General features: G+C 32.4%; 1 protein-coding gene across 4 annotated transcripts in view; it reads right to left on the bottom strand.

The window, feature by feature from the left end:
* LOC148300477 (glutamate receptor ionotropic, kainate 2-like) overlaps positions 1-22522 on the bottom strand; it is a 43524-nt gene that overhangs the window by 12577 nt on the left and 8425 nt on the right. For all 4 annotated transcript variants that reach the window (XM_088274712.1, XM_088274710.1, XM_088274709.1 and 1 more), the window contains exons 4-9: positions 17877-18134; positions 15337-15548; positions 14280-14468; positions 13189-13341; positions 1432-1863; positions 296-519 (exon numbers count right to left, since the gene is read on the bottom strand). In XM_088274712.1, the coding sequence (XP_088130838.1) occupies positions 296-519; positions 1432-1863; positions 13189-13341; positions 14280-14468; positions 15337-15548; positions 17877-18134 (1468 nt within the window). The remainder of the gene's footprint in view (positions 1-295; positions 520-1431; positions 1864-13188; positions 13342-14279; positions 14469-15336; positions 15549-17876; positions 18135-22522) is intronic.

Genomic DNA, 22522 nt, shown 5'->3' with positions numbered 1-22522 from the left:
CTGCTAATATAACAAATAGATTTCATCAATATTAATGTCTTTTTTTTAATATATCTACTCTTCCCTTTAGGATAATCAAATAAACATGGTCCATTGAATTATCGAATAGTAATGATGTATTATAGACCAACAAGCCCTTGATCAAAATGATTGAGAATGACAAATATCAAAACCAAAAATATAAATGTATATCACAGAAAATACCTTGATCTCTCTGAAAACATTAAATAATATTTAAATAATTTCATAAATGGTGTATTTTCAAAATAAAAGCTATCAAATATTGCAACGTTACCTTCCGAGAATGAACAGGAGTACAGAAATTCCAAGATACGCGGTAGCCATGTAGATCCAAACTTCAATGGAGAGCGGTGAGAGGAACGAGAAGAGATCAGGGTCCTTCTTATCAGCCTTGGCGAACAGGATGCTGATACCGAGAGTCATGAACGGCATCGTAAAATCAACAGCCGTTCGGCGGTCGTAGGTGATGGTCAAGTCGCAGATTGCCAGATCTGCTTTCTGAGTTTAAAAAAATGATAAAAAACATATAAAAATTGAACATGGATAGAAAAAAGGGTTTAAAATACTGAAAAAGTGGATAATGTTGTTGAATTATAAGAAGATGGATCAAAAATAATAAATGGAAATGTAGGTGATGGAAAAATTGCTATGGAACTTCTACTCGTTATTGATTTAAAAGTAAAACATGAAAATAGAATTAAAAAATATAAAAACATATTAAATGAGTGGAAAATCTATGTATGATAAAGTAAAGAACTAAAAAGCAAGATACAGGAAAATGACACTACTTTGGCTGCAAGAAATCAGAAATTTGAGGATTCTTAGAATGCAGAAGCTGTTTTAGCTGCAAGAGATCAGACTCTGAAGAATTGTTAGTGTGGAGTTGCTGTTTTGGCTGTAAAAGTTCAGAAAATGGAGGATTCTCAGTGTGGAGTAGCTGTTTTATTTAAATGTTTGGCAAATCAGGGGTTGAATAAAAAATCTGCAAAGATTAAGTACTTCAAATACTTGAAGATGGTCAGGTCAGGAAGTGAAACAATCTTCGGGTATGCATGAAGAACTCCGGTTCCATCAGGTCATCCCGAGTTCTGTGATTGAGACTTGGGACATGAAAATGGGAATAGGCCGGTCTCAGAACAAATGGGCCGAAGACATTGTCCCCATCGCGGGTGGTAAGTTAATTCAAAAACTCAAACACGAGAAGTCTGGAAAAAATAGAAGACGCTTACATCCAGCAATGAAGAGACGGCTGACGAAGAAGGAAGAGATATATGAATATAGAAGAGGCAAAGAACTTTTGCATAGACAGAGTGGTGTGTCATTCTATTATTTCTGCCTCCCCATGGATGTTAGATGGATGGATGTTAGATGGATGGATCAGCACTGTGATGAATACTATTCAGTACTTACCCTATCAAGCAACTCTCGTACAAGACCGTCCCACTTTTTCGTTTCCTTATTGTAAGATCCGTATCTTCCATCAGGCACTAGCTCGAAGACGTACGAAAAATTCAAGATTTTCGATATGCCATCGATCAGATCCATAGAATATCCTTCGTACCGATTATTTCCCACTAATATTTCTCCGTTTTTTGCCTCTCTCATCATTAGGAAAGGAGCTCCGATCCTCGACGTCACGATGAAGGTCTTGTTCTGCCACTTCTCAGCCAGGATGTCGAGGACTTCCCCGGTAGTCCTGGTGTAGTTGACTCCTTTGGTCGCGTCCCAAAAGCCAATCTTCTTGAACCCGTTCTTCGAGAGTTCAACTATGTCGAGTATGAATTCCTTCCTTTTTCCGTCTTCGTCAAATTTCATCATTCCCGTAAGACCCTCTGAAGCGATCTTTGAGAAAGAAAAGCAATTAAAAATTTTAATTGGTGCAAGGAATTTGATGTAAAGGCGTAAAATAATCATCATCATTATTAGTATCAGAAATAAAGATTTTTAGGGTAAAATATTGGTAGATATAAAAAATATGGATAACAAACACCCAGACTAATTGAGAAATAAATTTTTACTTATTTTTCTAAAATTACAAGATTTTTTATGGTTTATTTCATTTGCTAGACATTACTACTTCTGGCAATCTGAAAATTAGTTTCGCTGTTCTCTCATATAAAGTGACTAAGCTCTTGTGTTTGGAGAGGGACTTACACTCATTGTTAATTTTTTGTGTTTGTGAGAGATCCTATTTATATTTATTACATTTTTACCGTGTTTTTTTTTGCGTGAGTGTGTTTATTATCATTATCATGTATATAAGGTATATAATTTATTTTTTAGAATTTCAATAGTTTTATTTTTTTATATATATGAAGGTTATTGGAGTATTTTGTTCCCAAATATTTTAAGTTTTGATGGAATTGTTTAGTATTGCATTTTGGTATCTCAAACATGAACTTTTCTTTAGATTTGAGTATTTTTCACCCTTTAATAGTTGAAGAATTGCTGTTTTTTTAAATACAAGATTTATTTTTGGTACTTTCTTCCTACGACGCCACGGCGCCTGTAAACGTCAAATGGATCTAAATTACTTCTTAATATATGTCACTAACCGGTTGTATCTTCATCTTATTCAAATTCGTTTTGCCCGGTGTACGTCAGAAAATGCAAAGCCAAAATTGCTTGCATCCTGATACAAGTCGAAGTGCGCCAAATGTTGTGAAAGCTTTGAATAATTTCCACTTTATTGTTGTGTTGCTCCAACAACGGAACGTGCAGAGGCTGCATAATCCAGCTAACTTATTGGGATTCGGGAAAATCCTTTCCAATTTTCTTTCAAGAAACTTGTTCCAATCAATCCAATCCATTTTTCATCCTTTCGCAATTGCAGACTGTATAATTAAAGAGCTTTTTTTAGAAATGATCACGTTATTTCAGGAAAGGTCCAATCTATTTTTTAGTACTACAAATAAGACTTGGCCGAATGATGTGATTAAATTCAGATCTATTCACCTCCATTATTTAATTTTGAGCTCATTTATACATATTATTCGTTAATTAATTATATTTTAATAAAGATAATAAAAGCAGGTAGTGCAGTTGTACTTCCTGCTACCTGAAATATTATACAATAAAGTCTTATTGTATAATATTTCAAGTTCCTTTGACCAAAAAAAATGTTTTTAATTAATGTTTTACTTAGTTAATACCACTATTTCTTAAAATCTACCGTGACACGTGTTTCGATGCATTCCGCATCATTTTCAAACACAGTGTGTGTTAGTTTTTGTGTGTTTTGGTCTTGGTTCCATAAAGATCGTTTCCATAAAGTGTGTATTGAAATAACGATTTATGATTAATCAGACACTTATTGTCCAAAACACTCTCCTAATCATCCATTGTTTACATAGTTTGTGTAATACCAGTTTTATAAAAGTGGTATTATACAAAGTAAATAATGGATGATAAGGAGAGTGTTTTATTAACATACCACAATTTTATCAATGCTTTTCGTATACAAAATATACTAGTTATCCACCCTACGGTTAATAAACTCTATTTGTACACAATCTTCCACTGTTCCACATTCATGCATTTCCTCATACATACACACTGATTATTCCGACTCCTGACCTAACGACTTTTAAAATTTAAAATTCAATTAAAATTTAAAAATACTTAATCATGCCCAGTTTTCCTCGGTCTTTGTCTGCTTTTATTACAAACCACATTCGCCTCATGAATTTGTTTTACAGCCCTTTCTTCACTCACACGATTCACATACCCAAACCATCTCAACACATCTTTCTTAATTTTCTCAGCCTTGCATTGTTTCCTTATATCACCATTCGAATATCTATCACACCAAGTCACACTCACTAACCGTAGAACGGGGCTACTTGAACTTTGATGTGTTACTTGAGCCCAGTAAAAAAAAATCTGTGTTTGGTCTAAAATAATGAACGCATTGACATGATTCATTGTTTCCCTGACAGGTGACACTTATTGTCACGAATCTTCGATCGATACCACGATCTAAATATTTTTTTGAACTAGGCTCAAGTTACACATCAAAGTTCAAGTAGGCCCGTTTTACGGTACATATTTTAGTAAATTTATATTAAATACATATACAAGTATCAACTCATAGAATGATCGAATCTCGTGTTCCTGATCCCGTTACGTGGTCTTCCAATTACTAGCTTTCATGGCAACGTAGATTGAAATACGTAAAAAAGGGTAAACCATTATATCGACACACTGCAAAATAAACAATAAAACATGAGAACAAATTCATTCGCTCGACGGTGCGAGCTTAATAAATGTTTCCATTAAATTTTTCCATCTGCTAAACGGTTTACCGGAAAATAATCAAACCGTTTCTCGTTTCGAGAAATAAATTCAGTGCAATTTGTTTCCCTTTCGACGGGCATTCAGTAACGTGGTGATGGTTTTTTTTTTTGCAGGCAAAATGGTGTCGATTTTTGTTCCGATTCAATTTAATTTGTGAATTGATTATGCGACAGTATGGACACTGCGCTGTGAAGCTTCATTGTGAGTGAAATGTGGAGGTCCTTGCCAAAACGTTACATTTCCAATATAAATGATTTTAAGTAATCAGGAATTCTAGCTTGTAAAATTGTTACGTTTTGGTGCGATTTAATGATTTCATATTGGTCACGATTTGTCGCGACTCTAATTAAGATTTCAATAAAATGCAGTAAACAGAACAGATTTGCATTTAAAGGATTTTTTGTGCAATACTGGATATGTAACTTTTTGGTGAGGACTTCCACAAATGTAACGGAATACAAAATTTACATCGGTAATAAACTGGCAGACGAAAAACTGTATAAAGCTACGGGTGTACTCCAATAAATCAATTGTTATTTTTTCGGTTAAATGTGGATTTTTCAGAGCATACAAAGCGCTATTGTAACAATAATAATTACAGGGTTAAAATCAAAACCCAAAAAATTAAAATTAAAAATACATGTCTGATTTTGATATACAAATATACCTTTACTCAGATTTAAAAAAAAAAAATGTATATACTCACCCCTTTCAACAACGTCATATATAAAAAAAAAACTAAAACTTTCAGGAGATCCTTTTTAATGTTTAAAAATATAATAAAATGTATCGAAAATAAATATCAAGCCACTTATTGAACTTTTTACTGTGCAACAGATCTTTTTAGGTAAAACCTGAATGTTTTTTCTCCATTTAAAAAATGTTTAGTTTATTTTTTTTTAAATAAACATTACCTTTTATTCAAAATGCAAAAACAACACTTTCTGCCCTGTAGCGGGTAAATATTAAGTTAAAAATATACCGCTTTTGCTGGGATATAGTTCATTTTCTGGACATTCCGAAAAAATGCAAAAGACGTTGTTGTAAGGAGTAAGCGATATGTTCAATTCCGCTTATCTCAGAAAATTTTAATTACGAATCACATTCACCTCATAATTTTGTTTTACCATTCTTTCTTCACTCATTCGTTTCACATGCCCAAACCATCTCAACACACCTTTCTCAATATCCAAGCATAACTTCATATTACGAAATTTCAGCGAAAGTGACGTATTAGGTGAGTGGATTATTTATTCAAATTACCTAAACGAGATTTTAATCGTCACTCACCCCTGAAATGACGGATATCCGGTCGACTTCCCCTCGGTAATTAAACTTTCGTTCGTACACTTGCATGTCGTCAACATAAATTGGTTAATTCACGTCATAATTACTCTTAAATCACTTTGTGGACTTGTTAAAAGCGTAGAGCTCATCTTTTTCGGATTAATTCAAGTATTTATTTCGTTCGCAAATTATCCCCTTCATACGTCCATGATATTCATATACATATCATAAAAGGTTTCATATCTTAGTATTTATTTTTGAATTTCCAAAAATATAAATAAAAAATTGTTTTAAAATGAAATGTCAATTTGGCGTTTGTGACACGGTATAAATCACGAGTAAATAAGCACGCTTTTCTTCTTTTTTGCCTAGAATTTTCACTCATGAATTACATGAAATTATAGTAACTTTAATCATAAAGAGTAAATCCACTCACGAGTAGGCAAAGGCCATGAAACTTATAAAGTTGAAGCCTGAGTCGGGACATGATAAGCGGTGTTGCATAAGCCGTAGCTAGATTTCAGACTCACTTGGACGTTAGGTAATTCAAAAAAAAATTGCCTAGAATATTCACTCATGAATTACATGAAATTATAGTAACTTTAAGCATAAAGAGTAAATCCACTCACGAATAGGCACAGGCTATACACCTTAAAAAAGTTTAAGCCTGAGTAGAGTCATGAAAAGCGGTGTTGCATAAGCCGTATCTAGATTTCACAGTCACTTGCACGTTAGGTAAAAAAAAGTGTTATTGAAATAGGGTATATGCGTATAGCACCAAATATAACTTAAAGAAGTGTCCAGTATAAAAAAAAATGTGTTTGAAATCTGAACAAAGATGAAGAAGAATATGCAAGGCTGGGTGTATACAGGGATTTCAACCATAGTAATTGGTTGGTTAAGTCATCATTTACACAAATATACCATTCTACTCAAGATTGACACTACACTAATGAAATTTTTGGAACTCCTATATGTATATCTTATGACACTACGCGTTAGTTCACTGGAGCCATCTAGGGTTGGATTGGGAAAGCTTTTACTTAGATGTATGCAAGTTCTTAAACGGATTATTTTACATACTGGGAAACGCCTGAAAACATGATACTTAACTTTATGCAGTTAAAAATTTAACCAATTATTTTATTCACAACTTTTTGAGTCACTTTACACACGTGCAGCATCGCCATTCTACTTATCACACTAGTATTTGGACACACTCAAAATGTGAAGAAGAACAAAAAATAATTCATCTCACCGATAGATGTCTCTAGTGAAGTTCTTGTGATTCAAGAACAATGTTTCTTAATTTAAATTTATTCATATTTGTAAAACTTTCAAGAATTTAAGTAATGGGTAGAATTGGTGAATGTTACAGTGTGTAAAGTGATCACTTAAACCAGCCTATGACAATCGTCAGCCCCGTAAATGCCCAGACTTATATTATTCTTCATTTTTGATGAGATGTCAATAAATAATATGAAAAATAACTCCAATAATTGGAGATAATCCAGATTTGGAAAAAGTATTTGGACACATTCAAAATGTTGTAAAAAAAATACCCTTTATGTAAAGGAAAATCAAAAAGTTCTATTAGAAATCGTCAATGATGTTCCTTAACTGGTGCGACTATACTAGTCAGATTAATATCAGTAAATCCCTTGTAACGGAAAAATATAAGCTTACATATCGCTCACTCCTTTCAACAACGTCATATATCAAAAAACTTTATTTTTTGGGAGATCGTTTTCAAAGTTTAAAAATACAATGAAATGTATTAAAAATGAATATCAAGCCACTTATTAAACTTTTTACTGTGCAACAGATCTTTTTAGGTAAAACCTGAATGTTTTTTCTCCATTTGAAAAATATTTAGTATATTTAAAAAAATAATTAAACAATACCTTTTTCTTCAAAATTCAAAAACAACACTTTCTGTGGCGGGTAATTATTAAGTTTAAAATATGCCGCTTTTGCTGGGATATAGTACATTTTCTGGGCATTCCGAAAACATGCACAACTGAAAATTGACGATTTTTGATATATGACGTTGAAAGGAGTGAGCGATATGTAGGTAGTATTACATTCTATGTAAAATTTTAACCAGCCGACTTCAGTGCACATTTTCAAAAGAATATTTGAAAAAGGCTTTTATTTCAAAATGGACGTATCCTATTTTCCATTCCATAAAAATGCATTAGTGACCGATAGTTTTTGGATATTCAATGCCTGGCAAAACCTGCGGTATTGGGTATATCAAAAGTTTTAGTATCACAATATACATTGTGTAATAAAATTAATCCATACTGGGTGGGTGGAAAAAAGTTGCCATATACGCACACTTAAAATAAACATTTTTATGTTTATTAAATGAAGGTTAGGTAATTGGTACCAATTAGGGGTAATATCAAATAAATATTGCAATGCAAAAACTTTTTAGTCGTTTTTTGTGAAACAAATGATTTTATTAATTTATTTATATTTCATCATATAGTATACATAATTACATATTTTATTTATTGTTTCGGAATTTACTTTGTGATAAGACATTTTGAAATTATGAATTATTTAGAAATCCAAAAAAACTTAAATTCTATATATATATTGTTTCAAAATTATTATTTTCATATATATGTAAATAAAAGTGTAATTCAATCCAATAACCGTGTTTAATTTTGGATATTTTACCCAACAATTTTTACATGCATACGCACAGTGATTCACCCAGAACAAGCTAGGTGGACAAAAACATTTTATTCTACGATTTGATTGTTCTGGTATTGATCAATATTATTTTATTGATTTTTCGAATAATTATGCATTTTTTGATAATTTTGAAGCTTTGGGAATATTTTAATTAAAAAATACTTAAGGACGAAATAAAAAAAGTATTTAAAAAAAACAGTATTGTTATAACAAGAAAATACATAATATACACAATTAATACAAACCCTCATCCGCACCCCAATGGTGCATAGGGCACTGTATCATACAAACGCAGTGTTATCTTGATCGTTAACACACGAAGGAAAGGTGATCAGCCCTCAGGTACCAGTCCAGGGTAATATGGAATAAATATTCGAGTGAAAAAATCACTTTTATTTATTTGACCCCCCTGGGAATCGAACCCGGGACCCCCAGAACGGTAGCCGAGCGTGCTGACCATTACACTACGGACGCGGATACACAATTAAACACATCATTAATTTTACAAATAAATTTACTCTTAATACTATACAATCAACTTGTGAGGGCCTCCGATAGTCACACATCAATGGCATTTTATGACCAAAATCGCGTTAATTCTTAAATAATGATTAAACAAAAAATTAAACCTGTGGTAGGCAAATAATTATTTCTCTATATTATTGTAGAATTATAGCAATTTTTATCATAAAATGCGATTAAACTGTCGCTGTCAGAAGCCCCCTTTAGTTATTGTTATTGTACCCATAAACATAGAATAACATTAATAAATAATACACAAAACTAATAATCATTATCACGACTCATCATCAATCTCACAAATAGAGGAATCAGATATTAAATAATCACCATCGTTACATGGATGAAAGTTATTTGCCACCTGATGTTCTGCTATTGAAGGCAGGACAATTAAATTCAGAACTTCCAACGGTAATTTATCGGTTCTCTTTCTAGGTACTTCTCTGAGTGAGTTAATTACAGGATCGGATGTTTTCAAAAGCATATTCAATAAATCTGTACAATAAAGTACGTGACAGTTTCCTAGTATGGTGCTCGCGGAATCTACGACAATCTTTATTTCGGGCCTCTTGAGATTCTTCCGAGAGCTCCCCGACTGGAAGAATGAATGTTTTAAAAACCACCGTACTGTGTACTAGACTTGAGGTTGACTTCCTCCAGATGATGAAGAAGCGCAGGGATGATGCATTTTTATATTAAATTTTACATCTACGCCCTCTAACCAATTTTTATTTTTGTTTAAAAAATGGTCCGTCTTCATATTAGCTGCAGCCCACTTTTCAGAGAATTTTGACGAAACACTTTAAAATTTTATCAGTAAATGCTTCTTTGAATCAAAAATCATATCCGTAACACTAATTTTTTTAATAATAAAATCCATCAGACGAAAATTTCGTTCTTCTTTCGCATGTTTCCGCCATTCTTCAAATACTTCTAATTTCGAGAGAGAGCACTCACGATCTGAAAAAAATTAATAAATGAAAATTGCTACGACATGTCTTATAAAAATTATATATTGTTGTATAGCTAATAAATGTAGCTACATAATATCAAAAAATTAGCCTGGATACATCTGGGGACAAAAAGATGCATACGTTCAAAAATTTAAAACGAAAAAAAATAATACAATTTTTACGTAGTTTTTCAAACTCTATCATAACTCATACTGTCGTGCATTTGAACCAAATTTAAAATAAAATAAAAAAATTCATACCCTCTTAAGTAAAATCCATTACAGCAATAGTAATATTCTTCACTTCAAGTCTTGTAAGATGTTATTGAAAGCACTGCAAAACAGCAACTAAATTGTTTACAAAAAAGGAATAACCTTATCACTTCATTTCAACCGCTTATGACTCATCGTTCTGGAATATTTGCCATAATAATTACCTGGAATTGTGACTAATGGGGGGTTGTTATTATCATGTTATCATCAATAAGTCGATTCATTGAATTGACTTTTGTCTTGCTGGCTTGTTCTGGGCGAATCACTGTGATACGTTAGGATTGTTTTAGCGTATAATTGTTTGACGTAACGTATGTAAATAAAAGTGTAATTCAATCCAATAACCGTGTTTAATTTTGGATATTTTACCCAACAATTTTTACATGCATACGTTAGGATTGTTTTAGCGTATAATTGTTTGACGTAACGCATGTAAATAAAAGTGTAATTTAATCCAATAACCGTGTTTATTTTTGGATATTTTACCCAACAATTTTTACATGCATACGTTAGGATTGTTTTAGCGTATAATTGTTTGACGTAACGTATGTAAATAAAAGTGTAATTCAATCCAATAACCGTGTTTAATTTTGGATATTTTACCCAACAATTTTTACATGCATACGTTAGGATTGTTTTAGCGTATAATTGTTTTACGTAACGTATAATTATAATATTCAAAGTTGCTTTGACCAACAGAAGTATATGTTTTTCTGTCTGATGAAATTTGGTTTTTATCTTATGGTTTTACAGACGTTTCCATAAAGTGTGTTAATTATGATTTGTGTGCTTTGATGGGAGGTATTTTATCTCTTGTATTTTAATTGCGACAATTCTTTTGTGACACCGTGTGGGAAACACATTTCACATTATATTTAATTGTGGTTGTATTGTAATAAGGGTGTATGTGTGTGTGTATGTGTATGGAAGTGCAATGAGTGAATTTGCATTGCACTTTAGGTGACTCCCTGGGGATATTATTAGTGACAGCGTATTTATTGCACTGGAACGACAATGATAATAATTTTGGACATGAAGTATCAATTTCTAGTACCAGATATGATAAACATGGCTAAATAATACTGGCTACTAGTACCATGTTTTCAAAACGCTTTAAATGACAACACTAGAATTCTGCATGATATTTATTACAGGTGTCTCATCGTGAGACGAAGCATTAATCGTTTTTGTACGAAAGAAGATGGAAGTTTGAGCATCCCATGGTTTACAACCTGGGGCTCGGCTGGATTAAGTCATCATTTTATACACTTGTGTAATGTTAACCACTACTCTACCCATAACTAAATATCCATATTGCATTTTTTTAACCTTCCTCTTCCAGGGATAACATGTATTTACTTAAACTTTACTTTAAAAATGAGAATATCAATATGAAATTTAATAGATGCGGGCTCAGAATTTTTATATTCCTCCGTAATATAATTTTGTATTTTATTAAAGAATTAAAAATTAAACTCTTGAATTTACCTCTTTAATGAGTTTTATATATATATACGACTAGTTTCGAAACCTTACTGATGTTTTCATGTTGTTTTTTATCCCCCCCCCCCCGCTCTTCTATATTTATTAACCTATATACCCCTAAATATATTTTTGTTCGTTAGTTTTAATTTTTATCAGAAGATGAAAACATCTGTAAGTTTTCGAAACTAGTCGTATTTACAAATAAAACTCAATAAAATGGTATATTCAAGTGTCAAATATTTTTAATAATAATCAACGTGTCATTCCACAAAGTTATTACCGAATCAAGAAATAAAATAAAGAATGAAAATATAAAGTTATATATTAGCACCAACGGAAATAAATAATCTGTGAACAAAATCGGGAATAAAATCACCAATACACAAATCGTTTTTGAATTTGAACAACACTTAAAAATATTTTATGGATTATCTTTCGAGATCACCCCTTAATTAACAGTAATGTAATTTTTCGATTCTGTGGGCTTTAATTGAATGTGGTTTTATCATTTCAAAGGTGCATTTGAAAATAAGCTTTGTGGTTGCATTAATGTACGTTATATTTTACAAATAAAATATTTGCAGATAACATCATTATTTTTTAATACTCGTAACAGTAACGAGTGTGCGCTTTATTTCAAATAATTTTAAAATTTTTAAAGTTCCTAGGTAATCATTTTTTCTGCTTTGTAATTATTCATCGACAAATTTCAGTACCTGGGAAGTGTCTTTGTTAAAAAAGTAAACCGAAAAGTAATCAGAAGCCGAAGTAAAATGCAGAATAGAAGACGCTTGTACGTATTTTTGTTGATAAAATGATTAATTTATTCTGTAGCTATAACCTCTAACTAACAATTTAGCAAAGAATAGTTAGATGTTATCTTTGGTCAGTACTTTCTTTACGCAGTTGAATCTTAGGACTTTATTAATTAATTAAACTACTTTGTTTCAACCACTTTTTTTTTATTTTAAGTACACTTTGACCTACCGGTTTTGACAAGAACCCTGTCATAATCAGGGTTTATTAAATTCTAAAACATTAAAAACATTAAAATACTCTTACTTATCTACATTCCCTTACCAAAAACTAAATCCTAAATATTATTGTGCATTGCGAAACACCTCCAAATAACAACTAATGGAATCACCCAAAAAACAATTTTTAATTTTATAAAGTTCATAAAATGTGCCACAAAGTATCTGCGAAAAACATTCAAGAAATCAATCTTAGACCCTCAAGATCATCACTATCAACTAGTTAAAGGCATTCCACATGTGGTTACATCGTAGAATGCTTCGCATTCCATGGACCGATATGGTCACGTTAATACGTGAGTGTACTCCAAAGAGCAAGAGTAGGTAAACAGTTGTTGACTTATATCAAAGTCCGGAAGGTTTCCTATCTGCGGCATGTGCTAAGAGTAGAGAAGTACGAGCTATTTCACTTAATCATAAAAGGAAAAATGGTCGACGAGATGTGAGCAAAAGACAGGTCCCCTGGTTCCGGAATATACGAGATTGGATGGAGATCAGAGCCATCAAGACGCTGTTTAGACCTGCCTAAGACAAGGACAATTACTCTCAAGTGATAGTTAACGTCAGACGTGACACGCACAAAGGAAGAAGTTTCAATAAAATAATTGTACTTACAACTTTCATGTACTGCACTAGACCTAGTCCATGTGACCATATGTTCGACTGGTCACAGGGAACAGGCATGGTCTCTACACCCTGCGATTGGTACAAGTCCACCAGAGCTTTACTGAAGTGGTTCACAGCATCGTTCATCAGGGCAGCTCCAAGCTAAAGAAAGATTGAAACGAGGGTTCAGAATCAAAAGTCAATAATTCATAACGAAGCTTCATCCAATGTAACGGTTTTTGAAAAAGATTGATCTAGACCAAGGCGTAAAATATGGTACTACTACATAGAAAATTTTTGATACAGCTAGATCATTTCTTATATTTGAGAAGTACATTTTCAAGGGAAAGATTGATAATGATAAAGAAAGGAGATTTAATCCTGGGAACATAGTGTATTACATTGAACTCAGTTATAGCAAATAAAAGTCTATAAGCGAAAGCTAACCTTTCAGAACATGACGGAGTTGTACCAAAGCTAATCGGCTGTCCAAACTTAAAACACAGTAAAGGACTTTTTTTTGTAGTACATTTTTTTGCATTTCTGGACTAAGTAGAATCTACTTATTCCATAAAAAAAAACGTACCACAAAAAAATTTCCTGTACTGTGTTTTGAGTTTGGACAGCTGTAATGTAATTGGAGATAATCCAGATTTTGTGAACAAGTATTTGGACACACTCAAAATATTGTAAAGCTAATGTATTGAAGCGAAGCATATCGTTGGTAAAAGAAGGATAAAATTATGTAGACTGAACGCAGTCGAAATGCAATCTCGCAAACAAATATGCGACAAAACAAAGTATTATAGATGACGAATGGTGAAATCAGGAAAGAATGCCAGGCTGCGATAAGCATCATCGATTACCCCATTCTTTACGTCTTAGAAAAATGATTTCAGGGGAAGACCGAAAAAAACTTGACGAGATTAAGTCATTTATATGTTTGACTGTAGTCTGGTCAGGGGCCGAAATAATCAGTAGATATGTATGAGAAGATGCATGCGTATGGAAAAGACAAAGATTGTTTGCAACGGCTGACTGATGTGGCGTTCTCTCTAGGAACTTCTAGGTAGTAGTTAGTTTTTCAGGAAGCTACCTACCCTGACGTTCTCAGGCTGTATGTCGGTGACTCTGCTATGCATCTTTTCACCCATTTCCCAGTCTCTGACGGCGCTCCTCAGCTCGTAGCTGGTGGGGTCCAGCATCCTAAAACAGGTGACGTTCGATCTCCCATACTTCAATTCGGCAAAGTCTATTGTATGGGAATCGATGTTTGTGAGGATGTAGCTCTGAAAATTAAAAAAAAATCCTTAAGTACTGTTAACACAAACCGACAATGAAAATTTAATACCTTCATTATTTTTTTCCTGTGAATATTGCTGTATAGAATACTTCATTGAATAGAACCAAAAAATATGTGATATCTTTATAAATAAAAATTTAAATGTTCGGTTGTTCAAAATCTTAAATTTCTTTAAATTATTTACCGTTTGCTTTGAAATTAAGACTTTTGAGAGGTGTTATACCTTTGACAAAAACGGTTTTTTATCGTGATGGCAGCGCCACCTGTTAAACTATAGCAACATATGAAATAGCAAATATTGTTCATGGTGGACAGCATGCTTCTTTACAGCTGTTAAAATATTGTGTACCCACATCATTGGAAAATTAAAAAAAATTAATATATGTATGTGCTTTATGTTTCTTTATTTTACGTTTTGTAACGATAACCTCTAATTTAGCAAAGAATGGTAAGATGTTATCTTTGGTCAGTACTGTCTATACGGAGTTAAATCTTAGAACTTTTAAAATTAAATAACTTTGTTTTAACCATATTTTATTATGTGTACACTTTAACCTACCGGTTTCGACAAGAACCTTGTCATCATCAGGGCTTATTAAATTTTAAAACATTAAAATACTCATAATTAATTACATTCCCTTACCAAAAACTTCCACTCACTCCGTGAAAAATCCTGAATGTTATTTTTATTATGCATTGCGTAGCAACCCCAAATAACAACTAATGGAATCACCCTAAAACAGTATGAAACCGGTAGGTTAAAGTGTACTTATATTAAAAAAGTGGTTAAAACAAAGTTGTTTAATTTTATAAAATAACGGTTTGGTTAAAACATTATGGTTTGATGGCTATACCTGATAGTCTTCCATGAGTTTGACCTCATTAGCTTGCCGGAGATAGTCCAGGATCCTGTCGACTGCACAGTCCAAAATAATGTGAACTTCTCCTGAAGACCTGACTTCCTTCAGGAGCGGTCTGTTGTCTTCCCCGACCTCCAGCTGCCTCAAGGTGATGGGAGGATCGGTAGCTTTGTGCTGTTTCAACACTTCTTGGAGGCGAATCAATCCTGAGAAATTTACCACAACACTGAACCATGTACGAGTATGAAGTTTAAAGTACATATTATTTTTTGACATCTCATCAAAGATGAAGAAGAATATGGAAGTCTGGGCATTTACGGGGCTGACGACCGTCAAAGGCTGGTTTAATATAATCACTTTACACACGTGTAACATTCACCAATTTTACCCATTATTGACAACCACACTACTCAAATTCTTGGAAGTTCTATATATCGCAGTCGTACAGAAGAAAGTGACCAACTGGCAAAACGTAAAATGTTCAGGAGGACCATTTAAGTCACTTTTGCTTGGCAAGAAAATAAACATCAATGCAGTTAGTCATTTTTAACAAGTCAATATATTATACTTCCAAGTTTAAAATCCTTTGGGATTTTTTCAGGGCAATATTTAGCTAGAAGGATATCAAATAGTCAATGATCACGTTTTTGTAAACAAATGCACTTGGTCACTTTCTCCTGTATGACTACGATAAATATTAACCAATTTTAAAACATGGTTCTTGAATCACTGATCTTCACTAGAGACATCTGTTGGTGAGATGAAAAGAAGCTTTTTATTGAGCAAAAACTCTTTTATTAGTATGAGAGGTACGAATCCTGGATTATAATCACACACATGAAAACACCAGAAAATATCATTTTCATTTTTATTATTTAAGCTTATAATTTGACCAGATAATTTATATATATATATATATATATATATATATATATATATATATATATATATATATATATATATATATATATATATATACATATATATATATACATAAATATACATATAACTGTTTATCAACCCATCGTTCTGTACTTTAACCCCACATAAAAAAATAATAAAAATAAAAAAAAAAACATTCAAAAGCTAATAAAGTTTCCCGGTCAAGTGGCTTACTGATAGAAAAGCTTACAAATTATGGAGAGAGCTTTTAATAAAGCTTAAAGCTTTGTATTCAAACAATGATTTATAGACTGCGGGCATAATGCTATTATTTATTGCTTCAGAGTTCGCTGAATAAAGTGCAATGAATGATGAGGGAATTATTATTTGAAAAGTTTAACGGATCAATTAAACTTTTAGCGTTGTGTTTATTAGTTTATTGACTGCAAATCCGTAATAAAAGTTAAATTGATTCTTTAACTTTCGTTTCACAATGTAATTGCAAGCTTTTTCGTATAACGACGCTGTTTTACGACTCCAGAAAGTATTTTTGCTTCTTGATTTTAACCCGGTTTAAGGTTCAATTTTAACCACCACAAAAAAATTCATTCATTAAACAATTCCAGACTTTATCGGATACTGCCAGATTAGCTTTCCTTTTTTGGTTGTTAGACAAATACAGTTACTGGTAACTGGTATTGTAGTGGATTGAAGTAGCGGAAGACCGAAGACAACTTGGCATAATCAAGTATTTTAAGAACTTAAAAGTGTTAAGGAGTCGGAATAAAAGGCGAGTATGTATGAGATCAGTACATGAATCTAAAATAGTAGAAGATTTATAACATTTTGAGTGTGTCCAAATACTTGTTCACAAAATCTGGATTATCTCCAATTACAGGAGTGATTTTCATATTATATGAGTAGTGTGGTTGTCAATAATGGGTAGAATTGGTGAATGTTACAAGTGTGAAAAGTGAAAAAAAAAACTCCTATAATTGGAGATAATCCAGATTTTGTGAACAAGTATTTGGACACACTCAAAATGTTGTAAATAAATTATCTGGTCAAATTATAAGCTTAAATAATAAAAATGAAAAAGTATTTTCTCGCGTTTCTCATGTGTGTGATTGTAATCCATGATTCGGACCTCACATGCTAATAAAAGAGTTTCTGGTCAATAAAAAGCTTATTTTCACCTCACCAATAGATGTCTCTAGTGATTCAAGAATAATGTTTCAAAATTGGTTCATATATATAGAACTTCCAAGAATTCGAATAGTGTGGCTGTCAATAATGGGTAGAATTGGTGAAAGTTACACGTGTGTAAAGTGATCACTTAAACCAGCCTTTAACGGTCGTCAGCCCCGTAAATGCCCAGACTTCCATATTCTTTTTTTAATGAATGTTTTACTACGTAAATACCACTATTTACTAAGTAACACTATAACACGTAGAAAAAGTGGTATTCACTAAGTAAAACATTAATTAAAAATGGATAGATTTTACCATAAAGTGACTGTCGAATCAATTAATAAAATCCCATATTCTTCTTCATCTTTTATGATATGTCAAAAAAATAATATGTTTTTGATATATAATGTACTTATTTCATTTCTGTACGTGAAGTTTAAATAAATAAATAAAAAAAATACCATCATTATCCTCGTACAATATGGTGAAGCTGTTCCAGTCATAGTCGGCTACCAAAGCAGCCAAGGCCAGGGACAGTTGCTGCTGGTCGGGATAGAAATTGATGGACATCTTCGTCACCCTTCCAGAAGGCTCGGGATCCCAGGCCACCTGGATGTTCGGGACCTCCAGGTTCTCGCAGACAGACTCGACTATCCCCTTGGATTCGAGGGACTCTGGACCAAAGATCGCGGCGACTCCTTCTGTAGTCATCTCGCAGGCTAGAATAAAAAAAGGAGAAAAAAACGTTACATATCGCTCACTCTGAATATCACAATCACAATACTGAATTTTCAGCATTCAAAATTTCAACCTTTTGTCTTTTATTTTTTTTATATCACACACTAGATTATTTACCCAATTTATGCATATTGTAAACGTCTCAACCAGAAGCTAAGCATTTATCGTTTTTATTCGAAAGAGGATGAAAATCTGTGCATCTCAGGGATTACGACCTGGCATTCGGCATGTCGCTCACTCCTTTCAAGAACGTCATAAATCAAAAATCGTCAGTTTTCAGTTGTGCTTGTTTTCAGAATGCCCAAAAAATGTTCTTTATTCCAGCAAAAGAGGCATATTTTTTGAGGAAAAGGAATGGTTTAATTATATTTTAAAATTTACTAAATATTTTTCAAATGGAGAAAAAACCTTCAGGTTTTACCTAAAAAGATCTGTTGCACAGTAAAAAGTTCAATAAGTGACTTGATATTTATTTTTAATACATTGTATTATACTTTTTAACTTTAAAAACGTTCTCCTGAAAAATCTAGTTTTTTTTTTTATTTATGACGTTCCTGAAAGAAGTGAGCGATATCTTTGAATCCTACAAGTAATCGTAACTGTTATCAGTGTATCAAAAAATATCATTAAAAATTAAACACTTGTACATATTATACCACTAATTTGTTTATTATGTCCGCCTCCGTAGTGCAATGGCCATCACGCTCAGCTATCGTACTAGAGATCCCGTCTTCGATTCCCAGGGGAGGGAGGATCAAATTAATATAAGTGATATTTTCGCTTTTATATTTATTGCATATTATCCTGGGCTGGTGTCTGAAGCGGAGGGCTGATCACCTTTCCTTCATATGTTAACTATAACACTGTGTTTACATGACACAGTGCTCTTTGCACCATTGGGGTGCAGATAAGGTTTTGAAGAAGTTGATGAATCGAGTTTTATTTTATTTCACACGACTAGTTTTGAATACTACAGATGTTTTCAATTACAGGTGATCACAAAAACTAACAAGCTAAAAATTATTCAAGTATGGTAGAGGTAATAACTTTTAATCAATAACATGCTTTTCTAAAATTCATCACCATTATTGCCTATATTTCCACTAAACAATGTCCCGCCTTCAGTTATTTATATAAAAGGAAAATTTGGCATGATCAGGGATGTGAAATACTTAAAAGTGGTTAGGTTAGGAGTCTATTCGCTCTGCCTACCCCTGCGGAAAAGTGACGGGAATGGTAGTTAGTTAATTAGTTGTTTAACTGTAAAATATTTACCTTTAATAACCTTAATTTATGATTTTAATTTGTTTTTTAAAGCATTTTTGCATACATACATTTAAAAACACTTAAAACTAGAATAAAGGATAAGTTACATGAAATAATTTATTACAATTTTATTTTTCACTATTTTTTGTCAATTCGATATAAAATAAAATTTAAAAAACATAGCTGTAGTTCATTTTCATTCGAATCACCCCCTCACTGAAATATTTATCTTGGCAATTCACCCCGCTGCCTCTTGTTTCAGTAAATTTCCTACAAAGGCGCTTTCATAAAACCTTTTTCATATTATTTCAGTTGATTTAAAGAAAAACCTGAAAATGGAAAGCTTGGAGGCTCGCTGCGGTTTTTTCCATCCTCTGAAAAGCCTCCTGTAGATTTTAAATATTCAGGTGTATTGTGCACGGAACATGTCAGAGTATATTTGCAGTTCAAATATCCTCTCAAGTTTTGTTGACTCGGCTAAAGAGCCCGCATTTGTCATGAGGGATGTTTTCAGAATGTGAATTTAAAGAATGAGGGTTTTTTGTAACCTAAAGAAAGAATAGATCTGAAGTCTTTTAACGGCATCCCAAGAGATAACAATTAATCTTTTAATAGGGCAATGAAATGAAACCTCATTGAAAATCTTTTTTATTTTTTGAATATCGGTTAGGTACTTCCTGTATACCATGCTATGAAAAAAATTATACTTTAAAATGCATGCTTAAACATCATTTTAAACTAACTAAACAAATAACCCTTGAAGCGCCCTTGAGGTAGTATTTAAAGAAAATGACGCTTTATATATTACCCAAATTTATTTTTATTATTAACCATCACAGCACTTTCCGTAAGGAGAGGCAGAGAGAAAAGAATGCTAATTAATCTGTCTTTGCAAACTATTTTGATATCTGCATTCATGCTTCTCTTCACACAAATCCGCATATTATTCCGACTCCTGACCTGAAATCTTTTTTTCTTTGAAGTTTGAAATATTTAATAATGCCAAGTTTTTCCCGGTCGTCCTCTCCTTCTATTACTTACCACATTCACCTCACAAATTTGTTTTACTGTTATTTCTTCACTCATTATATTCACGTGCCTAAACCATATCAAAACACTTTTTTTATTGATAATGTTTACTTTAACCTTGCATTCTATCCTTATATCGCCATTAAAATATCTATCGTACATTGTATTATCGTACATTCATTTGAGAGATCTCATTTTGACTGCATTCAGTCATTTTTTTTTTATCTTTTACATAAAATAATAATGTTTTTTGACATCTCATCAAGATGAAGAAGAATACGGAAGTCTGGGCATTTACGGAGCTGACGACCGTCATAGTCTGGTTTAAGTGATCACTTTACACACGTGTAACATTCACCAATTCTACCCATTATTGACAACCACACTACTCAAATTCTCGGAAGTTCTATATATATGAACCAATTTTGAAACATTGTTCGTGAATCACTAGAACTTCATTAGAGACATCTATTGGTGAGATGAAAAGAAGCTTTTTAACTAGCCAGAAACTCTTTTATTAGTATGTGAGGTCCGAATCATGGATCATTATCACACACATCGCTCACTCCTTTCAAGAACGTCATAAATCAAAAAACTTGATTTTTCATTAGAACGTTTTTTTAAGTTTAAAAATAAAACACAATTTATTAAAAATAAATATCAAGCCACTTATTGAACTTTTAACTGTGCCACAGATCATTTTAGGTACAACCTGGTTTTCTCCATTTGAAAAACATTTAATATATTTAAAAAAAAAAAAATAAACTCTGCATTTTCTTAAAAATCCAAAAACCACATTTTCTGCCCTGTAGCGAGTAAATATTAAGTTAAAAATATGCCTCTCTTGCTGGGATACAGTACATTTTCTGGGCATTCCGAAAACATGCACAATTGAAAATTGACGATTTTTTATTTATGACATTCTTGAAAGGAGTGAACGACATGAGAAACGCCAGAAAATATCATTTTCATTTTTATTATTTTAGCTTATAATTTGACCAGATAATTTATTTACTGTGTAAATAAATTATCATTATAATCACCAGAACAATTGTAACCCTGAATTTTACTCGTGTATAGAGTGATCTCTTAAACCAGCTTGATAGGTCATACGCCATGTAAATGCCAAGACTCCCATATCCATATCCCTCTTCATCTTTGTTGAGACATTGATAAAAAATATTTTTTAAATTCATTCAATAAATATTTTTCAAGAAAAAGTTTTATAAAAGTCATTCCGTCTTTCTTTTCAATAATTAAGTTCCAGATTAAAAAAGTAACTAACTAACTAACTAACCATCACGCCGCTTCCCCGCAGGGGTAGGCAGAGAGAATCGAACGCCAAACCACTAGGTCTTTGCAAACATTCTTTGCCTCTTCTACATTCATGCATCTCCTCATACATACCCGACGATTATTACGACTCCTGACCCGGCCGCTTTCAAGTATTTGACATACCTGATTGTGCCAAGTTTTCCTCGGTCTTCCTTTTATGTTTCTCTTGTTATAACATCCCCTTGAATATTTGGATAATTAATATACATTTGAATTGTTTGTAAAACAAAATCTGATAAATACAAGACTGATAAGCACTATTCAAAAATTAAGGAAGGGATGTTGAGATGGTTTGTGCATGTGAATCGAAAGGATAGAGGAACAAATTTATAAGGTGAATGTGGTTAGTAATATGTAGAAGCAGAGAAGAGAGAAACCGAGTGTAATATACATACATAAATTATTGTGTACATAAAACGGTTAAATATTTCAAATTTCAGTCTTTCGATTGCGTAAATTCAAAATATTTAATATTTAGTATTTTTATTTTATTTTATTTCTTAAATATTTCTAACCCTTATTTTTACTGTGTATCAAATATGTGACAACAATGTTGAAAGTAACCAAAACATATCATTTTAATTTCATGGATGTTTTTTGTTGACATGATCTCATCCGGAATTCCATCGTAATGAAATTTACTTCTGCAGAAATAAAACTACTAACAGTTGGTACACTTCCAAGCGGAAAATGGTTTTATTTTCATTCAAGTAAAATCATTTGAATGGAATTCCATCAT

The sequence above is a fragment of the Brachycentrus maculatus genome, unplaced genomic scaffold (genome assembly GCF_059751285.1).
Source record: "Brachycentrus maculatus isolate JH-2025_06_01 unplaced genomic scaffold, ASM5975128v1 h1tg000711l, whole genome shotgun sequence".
Lineage (NCBI taxonomy): Eukaryota > Metazoa > Arthropoda > Insecta > Trichoptera > Brachycentridae > Brachycentrus > Brachycentrus maculatus.
The sequence above is the reverse complement of the archived record's forward strand: the minus strand, read 5'-3'. Positions and strand labels throughout refer to the sequence as shown.